General features: G+C 41.1%; 1 protein-coding gene and 1 long non-coding RNA gene across 7 annotated transcripts in view; one reads left to right on the top strand and one right to left on the bottom strand.

The window, feature by feature from the left end:
- TOPBP1 (DNA topoisomerase II binding protein 1) overlaps window positions 1-6,138 on the bottom strand; it is a 54,321-nt gene extending 48,183 nt beyond the window's left edge. The window contains exons 1-5 of one of the 5 annotated variants that reach the window (XM_074371151.1): window positions 5,998-6,138; window positions 5,274-5,364; window positions 3,230-3,364; window positions 1,584-1,727; window positions 733-914 (exon numbers count right to left, since the gene is read on the bottom strand). In XM_074371151.1, the coding sequence (XP_074227252.1) occupies window positions 733-914; window positions 1,584-1,727; window positions 3,230-3,364; window positions 5,274-5,357 (545 nt within the window). In that variant the 5' untranslated portion in view covers window positions 5,358-5,364; window positions 5,998-6,138. Of the gene's footprint in view, window positions 1-732; window positions 915-1,583; window positions 1,728-2,560; window positions 2,729-3,229; window positions 3,365-5,273; window positions 5,365-5,997 lie in introns of those variants that run through there. The other 4 variants (XM_074371140.1, XM_074371134.1, XM_074371161.1 and 1 more) reach the window with 4 other exon arrangements.
- Window positions 6,139-6,226: 88 nt separating this feature from the next.
- LOC105063257 (uncharacterized) lies at window positions 6,227-10,774 on the top strand. Of its 2 annotated transcripts, none has more exons than XR_834757.3 (3): window positions 6,227-6,994; window positions 7,198-7,396; window positions 9,545-10,774. It is a non-coding gene; the product is annotated as an uncharacterized LOC105063257 (long non-coding RNA). The 2 variants fall into 2 exon arrangements; XR_834758.3 differs by having other exon boundaries at window positions 6,237-6,994; window positions 7,198-7,254.
- The last annotated feature ends 4,706 nt before the right edge of the window (window positions 10,775-15,480 follow it).

The raw sequence follows: 15,480 nt of genomic DNA, 5'->3' as shown, positions 1-15,480 counted from the left end.
ATGAGGGTGCCAATGAGGAGACGTGTTTAGGATGTGCTGGGTGGTGTTGAAAGGAAGACTGGAAAAATGCCTATTTAATTCAAACAGTGGTACCTGGACTTTTTGGTTGTTAGTCTAATTTTAAAGGAAACTCAATTCTATCCTTTGAAATAGGCTCTAAGCTCCACAAAGGCACAGACGCTGTCCTGTTTTGCTCTCTACTTATACCTAATGCCTAGCTCACGCCAGGTACATAAAATAGGCTCAGTTAACATTTACTGAATGATCGCATTTCAGTTAATGGCTTATGTATGTTTATATTCAACCTTACATATGCCCCTTTTGGGAGGGAACACAAATGCCAAAGCAGCTAAAATTTACTCTCCAACTTAACATACAGGCACAGCCTTGGAGGATAAGGCAACGTAACAGCTACACTTGCCACAATGATTTTCTCAACTATTTAATGAATGTTTACCACTGAAAACAATTTTATTATCAAAGCATTTCTTACCTTATAGCTAATGCTAAGCCCACAGCTCATTCTACCTATCAACTTGTACCATGATAATGACAGCTTGCAGATTATCTTTTTTTTCCATTGGAGGAAAGAATAATAATCTTATTTTTGCACCAAAATGGCAAATCCGAAGAGGATATCATGAAACCTCCCCTATGAAAACCAACAATATGTCAAAATGACTGAATGTATCATTTTTTCAAATCTAGAAAATGTCAAAATATCTTTCTTACTTCTCCTGTGACTTCTCCCAAAGTGTTTTTATCCAAGAAGGAAGCAAAATAGGTTTCTTTAGGTTCGCAGCGACTAGGTATTTTTTGCTACCAACTTCTCCTGCAATAAGGTGAGTTACTGATATGTTAAGGTCTCTGTATACACGTCCACCCATCATTTGTACATATTTATGAACTTCTTCCTGTAGCCCCAAAAGAAAATATATTATTAACACTGAAGCAAACAATCTCTTCCAGTTTTTTATACAATATCCCATAAAAATCTTTTGCTGTTGTTAGCTTGAATGCACAAACATTTCTCACCACTATAAAGTTAAATAATAAACAAAATTACTTTTTGGAAGATAAATGTAAAGTATAAATGTTAGATTACCTTTATACACATTATTTTCCTATATTTATCTTTTTCAACTCCATGAATTTATTTAACTATGTTGCTTCTATAGTAAACAATATATTTTAATATACACATAATTAAAAAATATAAATTATATATATAATATATAAAAACATGTATGTTATATATAACTCTCAGAATCCTTTTTTAAAAGATTAACCAATGGTGGAAAAAATGTGACTGAAAAACAAACTCATCAATTATGCAGAAAAAAATGAGTTTCCTTTTTTAAATCAAAACAAAAAACTTCTATTAGCCAGTTTTCAATGAAAGATTTCACTGTATTTAATTTATTTAAAAATTAAAAAAAATACACTGTCATCCTGACTTTGTTGTTAAGTCATGAATACCAAGTGCAAGGTCTTTCCAAGTAGCCCCCGCACAGAGAAAAATTAAGTGTGGGAAAATATATATGAAGAGAGAGAGAGATCATGACATTCCTCTCAACACCTACCCTTCTGTCTTTTTCCAAGCTTGTACAAGATATGGTTACATCAGACATAACCATATTATAAACTGGATGCTCAGCTCTTGGGACACATCGCTGGTGGTGCATACAAAACATGACTACTTGAGGACCAACAATTCTGCAGCCAAGCTACAAAAAAAGAAAAAGTTTAAATAAGTAGGAAAAGCCCTCCAGTCTTATAAAATTACATTTTGTAATATTTACCAATTCTTTATAGAAGTTAATGACCATGGGGAAAAAACCACCAAATTGTAACAAGAAAAACAAAAATGAAGACCATTATATAATTCCTCACACATAACACATGTTAACATACACACCCAAGCAAACCAAACAATGTAGGCTATCAAAAGAAATAAGCTCCAAAAGCCACACTAACTTAAAACTGGCATTAAGCTGCCATTAAATCTCTGAAACAAACACAATTTTAATGACAGGTGATATGAATAATAAATTTATGCTGTAATAATTAGGAAATCTCTACATTTACTTTTCAAATGAAGCACCCAGCCAATGAAGCAGTTTAAAATTATAACAGCCCAAATAATCCTCCTCTAAAATACCTATTGTATTACCAAAAAAAGTATAATCCTAGGCATTTTCCACATTAAAAAAAAATATTTTGTCCACAACTTAATGTCTTCCCAAGGAAGACCCACAATGACTTCTCCTAAGATACTGCAGGTTACTCAAAAAATGACCTTTCATTTTCATTGATAATTGAGAAAGGTGACAGTCTTGCTTGACATCAGCACATCCAAGCCAGACTAAAAGCCTACAGTTGCCAAAGTCACCAAAGCATGACTAATTTAAAAATCTACAGGGGAAGTGACTGTTGCTATCTTTTTGGTCAGTCATAAGAAAAGTGAGATTTTGATGCTATTGATTCTATCTGACAAGCCAGTGTTATTTGCAAAAGGAGGGTGAGACCAGCAATGCTTCTGGCAAAGGTGGGCACAGACCTTCCGTATACTGCACAGACAGTACTGCATCTACCTACTCTTCTATGTTTTCTTCTCCTTCAAACAAGAATCACTTCTTTGTAATCTGAATGGAATTACAGCCAGTTTACTTTTATTTCAATGCTTCTCTCTTGTCCAGACACCAAAAAAGTAATGAGTCAGTAGACTCTAGAATCAACAGAAAGAAATAAGATGGCTCATTGGTATATTAGCAATGCTCATCCCCGAAATGATTCCTTTTAGCATATAATTTTTCAGACCCTATACAAGGTACAGGTACTAAAATTCAAGTGCACATAGGTAAGACAGTAAGTAACCAAGCATTATGTTGAAGTCTTTTCCTATTCTTTATTATTTTTCCTTGATATTTCTTGTAATCAAACTGAATGTAAGTATAGTAGAACTTCATCAATAAAATGCTTCATTACTATTGGGTTAACTTACACTCAATGAAGCTAAATTCCCTGAAATATAAAAATTGCATATTAACCAAAGACTACTGTAACATGATTAACCTTTAAAAATACTATTCTGGGCTTCCAAAACCAAAAGATTTCCTGTATTCATAATTTGCAAAATATTTCATGATCAGTAAAGAACTTATGTTCACTGAAACAAAAACAAACCAAAATAACAGGCCACCGAAGGAATACACTAAAGTGAGCAAACCTTTCTGAGATGATCAAAGACAATGCCACTAAAAGGGTCACAGATATAAAGTGATCTATCATTCTCCTTTATCTTCAATGCCTCTTCTTCTGTAATAATCTGAAGATATTCTTCTGACTGGAACTCTTTTATTGACTGAAAGAAAAAATGAAATAATGCATCTAAAATTATTTACCTGTATTTATGTCCTATGAACTCCATCTTCAAAGTCCATCTCAAATCCAGCCCTTATCCTATTGAAAGCAACTGTCATCTCTCACTAGACCTCTGCAGAAATCTCCAAAGTGGTTCCTTCTCCATCCCTTGTCCTAACTCTGTTCTCTACACAGAGTTAATCTTTTCAACAATACAAATCAGGCCATGTCACTCTGCTCAAAACCTCCCATAGCTTTTGACCACTCAGAATAAAATCCAAATTTCTTACAGTGGCCTACAAGACCACAGGGTCTGGCCCCTGCCTGTCTCCAGCACTTACCTTCTACCTCTCATCCCTTTGGCTCACTCTCCTCTAGCCACTCCTGTTTTCTTGCTAGGCCTGAACAAGCTAAACATGATCTCAATTAGATGCTTTGTCTTGTTCCTGCTGCCTGGAACACTCTTCTCCCAGGACTTCCCCTGACTTGATCTCTCACTTCAATCAGATCTGCTCAATGTCACCTCCTCAGAGATGCCTTTCCTGATCATACTTTCTAAAATACTTTTTCTCTATCCCTGTAATGTATTTTATGAAGAAAAATAACATTGATATTACATATAGCTATAGTTTTTGTCTCTCTCCCTTATAAGAATGAAAGTTTCATGATCTATCTTGTTTGCCAACATATCCTGGCTCCCAGTAAGCACTCAAATATTTTCTGAGCAAATGTTGGAAGTCCTATGTTAAATACTTAGTGATCCTTTCAAAACCATTAACTCAGATCACGTTACTCCTCTGATTAAAACCCTCCACTGGCTCATCATCTCACTGGAAGAAAAAGCTGAAGTCCTTACAATGGCCCACAAGGCCCACATGACCTCTCTACTCTCCTCTCTGAAGCACACCTTAACCTTCTTCCTCCATCCCTTGCTCACTACACCACAGCCACACTCGTGTTGGATAGACAATGTAAGCACTTTCCCAGGGGCCTGTGTATGATTGTCCCCTCTGTCTTGAAAACTTCCCTAGATATCTGCATTGCTCATTATCTCATCTGCTCCAAGAGTACTCAAATATTGTCTTCTCCGTAAAGTCTACCCTGATCACATTCTACTTAAAATAAATTGTAATTTTCCCTTCTCTATCTAAAATACTCTCCTTTAACCTGTTTTGCTTTTCTCTTCCCACAGCACTTAGCACTTTTAACATACTATACAGTTTACTCATTTACATGTCTGATTAATGCCTATTTCCTCCTGCTAGAACTTAGAATGTAAGTTCTAAGAAAGTATAGATCTTTGCCTGCTCTTATCACTGATGTATCCCAAGTACTAGAACACCGCTTATCAGACGATTATTTACTGAAGGAGTGAACCTTCAAAGAAAAACCTGCTACAACAGTGTTTCTTAAAGTTTAGTGTGCAAAGGATCTTGTTAAAAAGCAGATTCTAATTGGTAATTCTGAGCTGGGACCCAACTTTCAGGCCATGGTGATGCTGCTGGGGTCTGTGAGTAGCAAGGATCTACGCTACCCCTATATTCTCCCATAATACACTGTACATAATGAAACTTTAAACAATTAACAAAAGTAATGAAGGGTAACAAATACAGGACCAACTCAAATTTTTCAACACACAAAGGTCTATGGGTAATAGACAAAACAACTTAATTTCCAAGAACAGCTGGTCCACCACTTTCAATAGAAATGTTATTAAGATTGCAAGCCTCTGCCAATACATAATATGTCAATTTAAAAATGTGTAACAATGATATCTCTCCTAATGTAGACTACAGTAAAACTATTAAGAAAATTAAATAACTGCGTAAGACATATAAGGCCAAATAAATCAAGAGCACCAAAACAAGAAAATTCACAGCATCAAACAAGACGTTTTCAAGAATTCTTACCTCAAGAGCTTTAAAAAAACATTCGGAATTGTCTGACGACTTTAAAAACTTCACAAAAAACGGTTCTTTGTCATTTTTGGACATTTTTGAACTGGTAAAATAAAGGAACCATTAATAAGAGCAAAAACGCATTACATATGAAGTTAAATGTTTAAAGCAACTATTTTTCTGCACAGGTAAGAACGCTTATGAACAAACATTCTGGTCTTGCCCGTGAATTCGTCCATTACAGTTTGTAAACACCAGAAGGTGGGCAAAGTCAAGGAAAAAGATGACAACACCAATCTTTGCAAATCAGAGGACGAAATTAAGGTCGCTAAATTGAATACATCGAGGGCCTATGCTCTGAGGCTCTAAGTCCCCTAGGCCTATGGACATTCAATTGCACTTAGCTCAAGGATGCTCAGAACGAAAAGGTCCCTGTGGGTATCCGTGGACCCCGCTTATTCAGCTCTCAGTAAACAGACTTTAAATATAAACAGGAAAATCAGCGAGCAAAGTCATGCCTCCTAAAAGGCCGGACGCTCTTGCTCCCCTGGTCCCAGGCAAAGGCCCGGCTCTCCATCCACCCGCAGCCACGTCCTCTCTCACGTCTAAGTCCCACCCGCTGGTCCGGGAGCCGTTTACAGGGTTGAGAAACCTCGGCCCCGAAGGCCAGAGGCGGCGTCGCGACTCCATGGCGGGGTGGGGCTGGAGCTGCGTCCTCTCTACGAGCCTCACTCACCTCGGTGGAGCCTGGGAGTCTCCCGGCTGTGAGTCGGGGGGCGCGCGGCCCGCGGGACGGCGGCTGGGGTCGGGCGCCAGCCCGGCGCACACCCGCCGCACCCGGCGGCGCCCCCGGCCCCGAAGTAGGCTCAGACCCGGAAATTGCCGAACCCCGAACCGACTTTCGCGCCAACCGCGCGGACGTGCCCGCCTCTTCCGGCGGAAGTGACGCCGTGGTAGCTGCGGGAGAGGGCGGAGTTGTCCACTTGCTGTGGAGCGGTGCCCGCGGGGATGGAATGGTGCAGCCGGCCGTGGCGTCCCGGGAAGGCTAGGGCTAGAGCCTCTGGGTTTATGGCTTGTAAGGGCGGACCTGGGCTCTGTTGGGAGTTCGACAAGCGCCCATGGCTAGAAGAGGCCCTAACACATCCAAAAAATAAAGTCAGGGAAAAGAGAGATTCCTCAATAAATATTTTACAACGAGAAACTATATTATCATTCAAAACAGCTCTGTGAGGCAAATGGTGGTATCTCCATTTTACAGATGTAAAAACTGACGCTTAGAGAAATTAAACGATGTGTTTAAGGTCTCAGTGAGTGTTAGTATTAAGACAGCATCCAAGTCTTTTTGACTCCAAGGGCTGGCGGACTGGATTCTTTTTCCTCCAATAAAGAACGAACGTGCTCACCTGCTCACCAGCTACCACAGCCAAGAGATCTAAGGAGAAGAAAGATGTCAGGGTGACGCGAAAGAGTTCTTTCCCAAGGTCTTCAGTGGTTCCCCTGCCCCAAACCTTTTCAGTGAGCATCCCATTTTCCTGCTGTGTAACACCACGAGTGTTGGGCATATTCTAGGATGGAACCTAATGTTCAAATAACAAAAATCAGGGAGAGGAAGTAAAGAAGAACTACAGAATCTTGGCTTGTTGACGGCCAATGACGAACTGCTGCGTTCACATTTCTCCTCATTTTATTCTTGACTACTGAGGTTAAGAAGATTATGACTCTGCTTGAGTAATGTAAGTTTATTTTTTTATTTTTTTTTATTGAAGTATAGTCAGAAACAATGTGTCAATTTCTGGTGTACAACATAATGTCTCAGTCGTACATATATATACATATATCCATTTTCATATTCTTTTTCATTAAAGGTTAAGTAATGTGAGAGTTTAATCCTCTGTGCCTTGATTGTTTTTCTTTTTCTTTTTCTTTTTCTTTTTAGAGTCTCAATATGGCAAAGAACAGCTTGGATCTAAGTGTGTAAACACACCCACGGAAGGTGAGTCAGAATCAGTGACACTGTGGCTTAAAGGTAAAGGCCTCTTGTCGGGGAGAGGGTGAGGAAAACCTTACACATAAACGAAAGTTACTAGAGATGTGAAACAAAAAGAAGATCCTGCCACCAAGTTCATTGTGAGGAGGTAAGTCTGTGGTGAGCTGTGTAATAATAATTACTAATTCTTGGGTCCTTCACAGTCGATAGAGGACTCCTGCTTGCACGTTCCTGCTCACTCTGCTCAGCAGTCTTCTAGCATGTGGCATCGTTGTCTGTGCCACATAGATGGGAAAGTGAGGCTCAGGGACTGTGTAACTTGCCCAGGGCCACACAGCCAGGAAGTGGCGGCACCTGGGCTTGAGCAGAGGTCGCATGACTGGAAACCCAGTGCCCCTGCTGAGCCCCCAGGGTGCTCCCCGGCACGTGCTGCCACCCGTCTCTGCACGGAGGTCAGCACGGCAGGCAGGAGCCTGCCCCTGACTTGCCTGGTGCCATGTGGAAGCCTCACGGGAGGAGGAGAGTCGTAGGTGCTGCTAAAGAAGAGGAGGGAAATGATATCAACCCTTTAGCTTTTAGTGACTGGCTTTAAAAAGCAGGGAGTCGACCTCATCTGTAAAATAGGAGACCAGATGAGAGGGTCTCCCGTTTGTGTCTCTACATGGGCAGAGACGGTCTGTGTCTGTCTCCGAGGTACCTAGTCTGGGGCATTAGCTGGAGCACTGGTTCTCTACCTGCTGTGGTGCAGGGACCAGGAGCATCAGCGTCACCTGAGAACTTGTAGAAATGAACATTCTTGAGCTCAACCCCACATCTACTGAGTCCATTGATCTGAGTTTAACAAGCCCCTCAGACTGGCTCTGATGCATGTTACTTTGCCTGAATAGCAGTTCCTTAGTAAAGGATGAAAGTCGTTATATGGGTTTTGGTCCATGAAGATTTTGTTGAAAATGGGGAATCGTTGTGATGTGCCCTCAGGAAGCTGCCTCCGAAGTTGGGGTCTGGGGATTAACTTTCCCCTCCCCTCCCTGGCATTCAGGGCCACCCCTCTGTTTCTTTGACACTTCTGTCACCTAGGGCCAGACACTCCAGACCCTGCTTGGAGTAAGTTTAAAGGGAACTTTATCTGTTTGTAGAATAAGAAAATACAGGAAACAAATATGACAAAATAGTTACTTTTAAAATACGAATGGTAGGAATATGAGTAGTTCTTGTTATATTTTGCTACATAGATAAGATTTCTGAAAACCAAAAAATAAGCTAAAAATAGGTTTTTTTCCAGGGATTGAGTTTTACATTTGTTTCCAGTGCTGTATGCAAAGAAATGTGTAAAAATAAGGGGATATATAATTTTTGAAATGAGATTAGTAATGATCTTTATTGCTACAGAAATAGTCTTTGTAGTGGCAAAATATTTAATGAAACTGTTGTCTTCAGTACCTGGAAGGTAGGAGGGTAATGGGAAAGGAGACCTCAGTAGGCCTACTGGGTCTGCTGAAATGTAGGGAAGAGCAGGTAAAATAGAATGTCAGCAACATGTGTTGGTTGCTTTGGCTACTCAGAAGAATTGGCTTGCTTGCACACAAAAAATTAAAGGGAATTAAAAAATTCAAACCTGTGGGGTTTTGCAAGATTAGAAAAGCTGACTACATCAAGGCCCCCAAAACAAGAGATAAACCTTTGCACAGCAAACGTCCATTACAACCCATCCATGTGGAAATGATCTTGTAAAGAGTTTGGTCCTCCCATCCAAGCTGGGTAGGCACTATCAATTGAGAGAGAGTCTTGAAAATGAGTCCAGGAGAGAACTGTGGGTGTGGCTACTACTGTAGGGGAACAGCTCTGCCGTGGCTTCCTGACGACCCTGCACACACCCATATAGGCAAAGGTTGGAGTTGCAGCACATCTGAGCCCCAGCCAAACACCCTGTGATTCTGCTGGAATATGAGAGGATGGAGGCCACCTCCCAACCGTCTTCCTGGCTCCTCTAGGAGGCTGTCATCAGATTGTTTTCATCACCTCCCAGATTCTGCTGAGGTGTGGGGCTTCCTGCACCACTCCCCCCAGAACAGAGCTGCAGAGTATAAAAGCACTTAGCTGCCATCTAGATTTGGCTCCCCAGCCATGGGATTTCCCACAACTCAAGTTGTAGTCACCAGCCCCTTTTCTTTGGTGTCATCCTTTTTGGTGTGTGGGAGATGGTACTTTTGGCTTCTTTTTTTTTTTTTTTTTGCTATCTATGGAAGTAACAAGTGATCTAAATCTAAAAGTGTCTCATGTATCTTCTCACCATCAGGCCTTGGCCTTGTCTTGTATGTGTGAAGTAGAAGACCACCACATGAAACTGACTGGGAGCAAAAAGATCTGAAGGTGACTAAGGTTGTGAGATCATTGTTTTGTAAAGAAAACCAGAAATCTGGAGTGTTCGAACTTTGATACAGTCTTCAAGCTTGCATAGTAGGAAGTGGGTGAAAAGTCATACAGCCCCCGAGGAGCACAGACTCCTCAGTAGCCCATCCAGACCTGGCTAGAGAAGGGAGTGGAAAAGTAGGCCCTCCCAGAGGGGGCTGCCAGGACCTTGGAGAGCAATGAGCGAAGGAACTACTTTCAGAGAGCAGAGGAACCACCCCGCCTGATTAATTCACATGCCTGCCCAGTAGGACTTCAAAGCTGATACTGACCAGGAGTAGCTCCCGGTCTCCACCCCTCCCCTTTATGAAATGGAGTTTTATTGTTGTTATTCTGTCACTCCACCACTGTATGTTACGTATGCGATTGTACGGGGGTGAGGGGTGGGCAGCTGCTGGTCTTTTTAGTCCATATGTCACTGGACCATGTGGTGGATTCTGGCAGAGACCATGGAGCAGACCCTTAGTATCCCATACGTATCCGTCAACCTCACCCCTCACAGGCACACTGGGAAACTTCCAACTGCCAGAACCTGTGTTTTTTTTTTTTTTGCATGCAGGCATTCTCTGACACCAGGAGTCTGCTTTGCCACCTGCACAGAAGGCAGGGAGGCAGGGGATTTATGGCCCATGGGAAAAACTCACAATGACTGGCAGGAGTTGGTGTATGAAGGCTCTTGTTTGCCAGCCCCTTGGTTGGGATATTCTACCCTGGCTCCCAGAGTTTCCCCAGTGGAATTAAGCCCCAGGCTCCACAGTGGTAACTGACTTGTCCATACATCCTTTGGATGCCTTCTTATCTCTGTCTTACTTCCCATTCTCTAACCTGTGTTTCTATACTTACCAAATAAAACATTTGAAAAGTCTTGTCTAAAAGTGTGTTTTCTGGAGGAACTGAAACTAAGATAAAAGACCCAAGACATGTGCCTCTCCCTCATAGTATATGTTGTTGCTGGGGAAAAAAAAATTGCCCAGCCAGGGATTCCGGTTCCTATCCTGTTTGCATCTAGGTGGGGTCAAGTGACTGAGCTATACCCAATATAATAAAAGTAGAAGTGATGTTTATCACTTCCAAGCTTGGTCCACGCAAACCTCTTACACTGCCTCCCACACTTCTATTTCTAGATGTTAACGTGTATGTTGGCAGTCTCGGAAACCACACGTTGAAAATGACGGAGCAAAAATCACAGCCTGGAGTGTGCTGTGGTCCCGAAGAGGGTCCCTCCTTGGTGCGGACTGGGGAGCAGCCGGGGTCTGGGAAGGTCAGCCAGCCCCCCAACCCCACAGGTCTGATGTCTCCACTTCCACCCACAGGCCTTACCGCTCTGTTTACAGTGACCTGCCCCAGGCCCCTCCCCTAGAGGGCATGGGGTTTCAGAGGTCCACCCTCTGGGTCAGTAGTTATTTGATTTGATTTTTTTTTCTTTTTTTTTTTTTTCCTCTTTAAACTTATAATCTGGCTTTCCCCCCCCACTTCAATTCCTGTGATTTTTTTAACATTTTTTATTGATTTATAATCATTTTACAATGTTGTGTCAAATTCCAGTGTTCAGCACAATTTTTCAGTTATTCATGGACATATACACACTCATTGTCACCTTTTTTTCTCTGTGAGTTATCATAACATTTTGTGTATATTTCCCTGTGCTATACAGTGTAGTCTATTCTACAATTTTGAAATCCCAGTCTATCCCTTCCCACCCTCCAGCCCCCTCATAACCACAAGTCTGTATTCTCTGTCTGTGAGTCTATTTCTGTCCTTTATTTACGCTTTGTTTGTTTGTTTTTGTTTTTGTTTTTTAGATTCCACATTTGAGCGATCTCATATGGTATTTTTCTTTCTCTTTCTGGCTTACTTCACTTAGAATGACATTCTCCAGGGACATCCATGTTGCTGCAAATGGCGTTGTATTGTCTTTTTTATGACTGAATAGTATTCCATTGTATAAATATACCACATCTTCTTTATCCAGTCACCAGTTGATGGACATTTAGGCTGTTTCCATGTTTTGGCTATTGTAAATAGTGCTGCTATGAACATTGGGGTGCAGGTGTCATCCTGAAGTAATTTCCTTCTGGATACAAGCCCAGGAGTGGGATTCCTGGGTCATATGGTAAGTTTATTCCTAGTCTTTTGAGGAATCTCCACACTGTTTTCCATAGTGGCTGCACCAAACTGCATTCCCACCAGCAGTGTAGGAGGGTTCCCCTTTCTCCACAGCCTTTCCAGCATTTGTCATTTGTGGATTTTTGAATGACGGCCATTCTGACTGGTGTGAGGTGATACCTCACTGTAGTTTTGATTTGCATTTCTCTGATAATTAGTGATATTGAGCATTTTTTCATGTGCTTTTTGATCATTTGTATGTCTTCCTTGGAGAATTGCTTGTTTAGGTCTTCTGCCCATTTTTGGATTGGGTTGTTTATTTTTTTCTTATTGAGTCGTATGAGCTGCTTATATATTCTGGAGATCAAGCCTTTGTTGGTTTCACTTGCAAAAATTTTCTCCCATTCCATAGGTTTTCTTCTTGTTTTATTTCTGGTTTCCTTTGCTGTGCAGAAGCTTGTAAGTTTCATTAGGTCCCATTTGTTTATTCTTGCTTTTATTTCTTCTAGGAGAAAATTTTTGAGATGTATGTCAGATAATGTTTTGCCTATGTTTTCCTCTAGGAGGTTTATTGTATCTTGTCTTATGTTTAAGTCTTTAATCCATTTTGAGTTGATTTTTGTATATGGTGTAAGGGAGTGTTCTAGCTTCATTGTTTTACATGCTGCTGTCCAGTTTTCCCAACACCATTTGCTGAAGAGACTGTCTTTATTCCAATGTATATTCTTGCCTCCTTTGTCAAAGATGAGTTGATCAGAAGTTTGTGGATTCATTTCTGGGCTCTCTATTCTGTTCCATTGGTCTATATGTCTGTTTTGGTACCAATACCATGCTGTCTTGATGACTGTAGCTCTATAGTATTGTCTGAAGTCTGGGAGAGTTATTCCTCCAGCCTCTTTCTTTCTCTTCAGTAATGCTTTGGCAATTCTAGGTCTTTGATGGTTCCATATGAATTTTATTATGATTTTTTCTAGTTCTGTGAAATATGTCCTGGGCAATTCCTGTGATTTATGACAATAAAGTTTGCCATTATTTAAAAAAAATTCTCTCAGCCTGGATGTCTGAATAACTGACCAGAGCTATGAAGGTGAACTCCCCACCACTGCCTCTCCAGCAAATCACCACCACTGCTGTCGACTGGGCATTATATTTGCAAGAAGCCAACCTCTGTTAGGTTAAACTGTTGAGATTAGGGGTTTTGTGACAGCAACCAGTAGCAACCTAGTCAATTCTGAAGTCAACAGGGTTTAAACAAATGTGTTGCCACTTCAGAAGGTAGTCTTGGTTATCACAGAGGCCCTTGGAAAAAGGAGAGAGTGAAATTGCTCCAGAGGCCACAGGGGGGAGGGCTGCCTAGCTTGAATGCTGGTTCTAATGTGTACTGCCTGTCTGACCTCAGGCAAGTTCCTCAACCTCTCTGTGCCTCATTTTCTTCCTGTATGAAATGGAGATGACGAGAGCATCTCCCTCTTAGGATTACTATAAATTAATATTTGGAAAGCACTTAGCTCAGTGCCTGGCACATCATTAATGATAAATTTACAAATTCCTGATTTTCCAAAATTCATCATGAAGTCTTTGAATTGTCTCCTACGGTAAAATCTTCTAAATTGCTCTGCTATTTATTGTGAGAGATTGTGCCCAAGCAACAGAGATGGCTCTAGCATGTGGGTGCCCTCCCTTTGCAGTATGACTCTGCCCTGGTACATAGGAAGTTTCCAGACTTTGCTCCGCAGAGGTCAGAAGGCACCTTGGCCTGTTGGATTTAGGCTGTTAGCTTTAGGTAGATCATCAACCTTAGGAGCAATGTTCACCTCTTGATCCTATTTGACTTTTGTCCACAGGCTTACAGAGATGATTGCTCAATCCACTTTTGAGACAATTCTTTATTTGCATTTATTCATCTATTTGATAATTTTTTGAGCCTTATATTATACCAGGCACTATTTTCCAACCTAGGATTAGCATGTTGAACAAGAAAAATGCGGTCTCTGCTCTCACAGATACCTATTTCCTTTCATAGGTATGAATAAATGAAGAATTAGATCAATTATAAGTGAGCCTAATAACTTGTGAAATTCATTCATTCAGTAACAATATGCTACAGTCTTGAAAAATAAAGATTAACAATGAGAAGCTAACATAGTCCTCACTTGTGCTTCTGTGACGGTGTGAAGTAGCTTGTGTAGGAACTGTGCTCGTATTGAATACATCTAGATGTCAATAAAGCACCGGAAAACATCTACTTAAGAGCATTAGAGATTAGAGGTGCCAGATTTCTGGAAAAGGGAGGGGGTGACCCAGAGAGGTGAGATAGCATTCCGCAACCACATTTCCCTGGGGGAATTTGCCACTTCTGGGCACAGGGCAAGAGATATCTGGCTTTGCCTGAGCAAAAGGCCACTACTAGCAGAGCTTTGGCAATGTCAGGGCTGGAAAAACAGAATTGGAGGCCAGATCCCAATGAGAAGGGAGGTGCAGAGAGCTAAGCCTGACAAAAGACCAGTTTTCCCCTTAAGATATTTGGCACAATTTGAAGCTTCATGGAATGGGAGGCAAAAATTAATTCCACACCTTAGAGAGGTCCCAGAGACTATGCTGGGTGTGTTCGTCTCCTGTTGCTTCTGTAAAAAGCACCACAAATTTAGTGGCTTAAAGCAAATTTATTATCTTACAGTTCTGTAGCCTGTAGGTCTGAAGTTTGAAATGGATCTCATTGGGCTGAACTCAAGGTGTCAGCAGGGTTGTGCACTCCTTTCTGAAGTCTCCACAGGAGGATCCATTTTCTTGCCTTTCCCTGCTTTAGAGCTGCTCACATTTCTTAGCTCGTGGCCCTACCCCCTTTCATCTTCAAAGCCAGCAAGTGCAGTCTTTCTTACATTGCCTCACTCAGACACACTTCTCCTTCCCTCTTCCACATTAAAAGACCCTTGTGATTACACTGACCCACCCATATAATTTAGGACCATCTCTTTATCCCCAAACTACCTGATTAACAACTTTAATTCCATCTGCAACCTTAATCCTCCCCTGCCATGTAACGTAACATATTCACTGTTCATGGGATTAAGACATGGGCATCTTTGGGGGAAGGGCCATTTTTTTGCCCACCACCCCAGGCTTTCAGTGAGAGAATATAGGAACCTGTCAAAACTGCAAATTTGTCTTGATTCAGCCAAATCTAGATTGGATGAAAGTGACTAGTCCCCATTGTATCTTCTTAGGAGAATAGAAGAGTGAACACACTCTGGAAATGATGGTATGTCATCTGGAGCCTCTACGAAATACCATATACAATATCCAGTTGTTTAAGCAAAAATTAAAAGGCGTGCCAGGAGAACTATATGTCCAAAAAACTAATAGAAAAGCACACAATATGAATACATCTGCAAATAATCCAGATGCTGCACTAGCAGACAGACAAGGACCTTTAAAAACTATGATTATTAGGCCAAGAGAATAGAGTAAAATGTGGTAAAAATAGAGAAAAAGATGGTCAAAATAGTGTAAAAGGTGGAGAATTTCACTGGAGAACTGAAATCTATGAAGAAGAAATGAAATGGAAATTTTAGCAGTGAAAAAGGCAGTAATTCCACTACAGATGCAAGAAAAAGTGTCTCTGTACTTTGTCTGATTGTGGCAGCCAAGATTGAATGGGGGAATACAGGAATTATGAAACCATGGAAAGAGAATTTTTGCAACTCAGAAATAACATTG

This window comes from Camelus bactrianus, chromosome 1 (genome assembly GCF_048773025.1).
Source record: "Camelus bactrianus isolate YW-2024 breed Bactrian camel chromosome 1, ASM4877302v1, whole genome shotgun sequence".
NCBI classification, from domain to species: domain Eukaryota; kingdom Metazoa; phylum Chordata; class Mammalia; order Artiodactyla; family Camelidae; genus Camelus; species Camelus bactrianus.
This window is presented reverse-complemented; position numbering and strand designations above follow the sequence as displayed.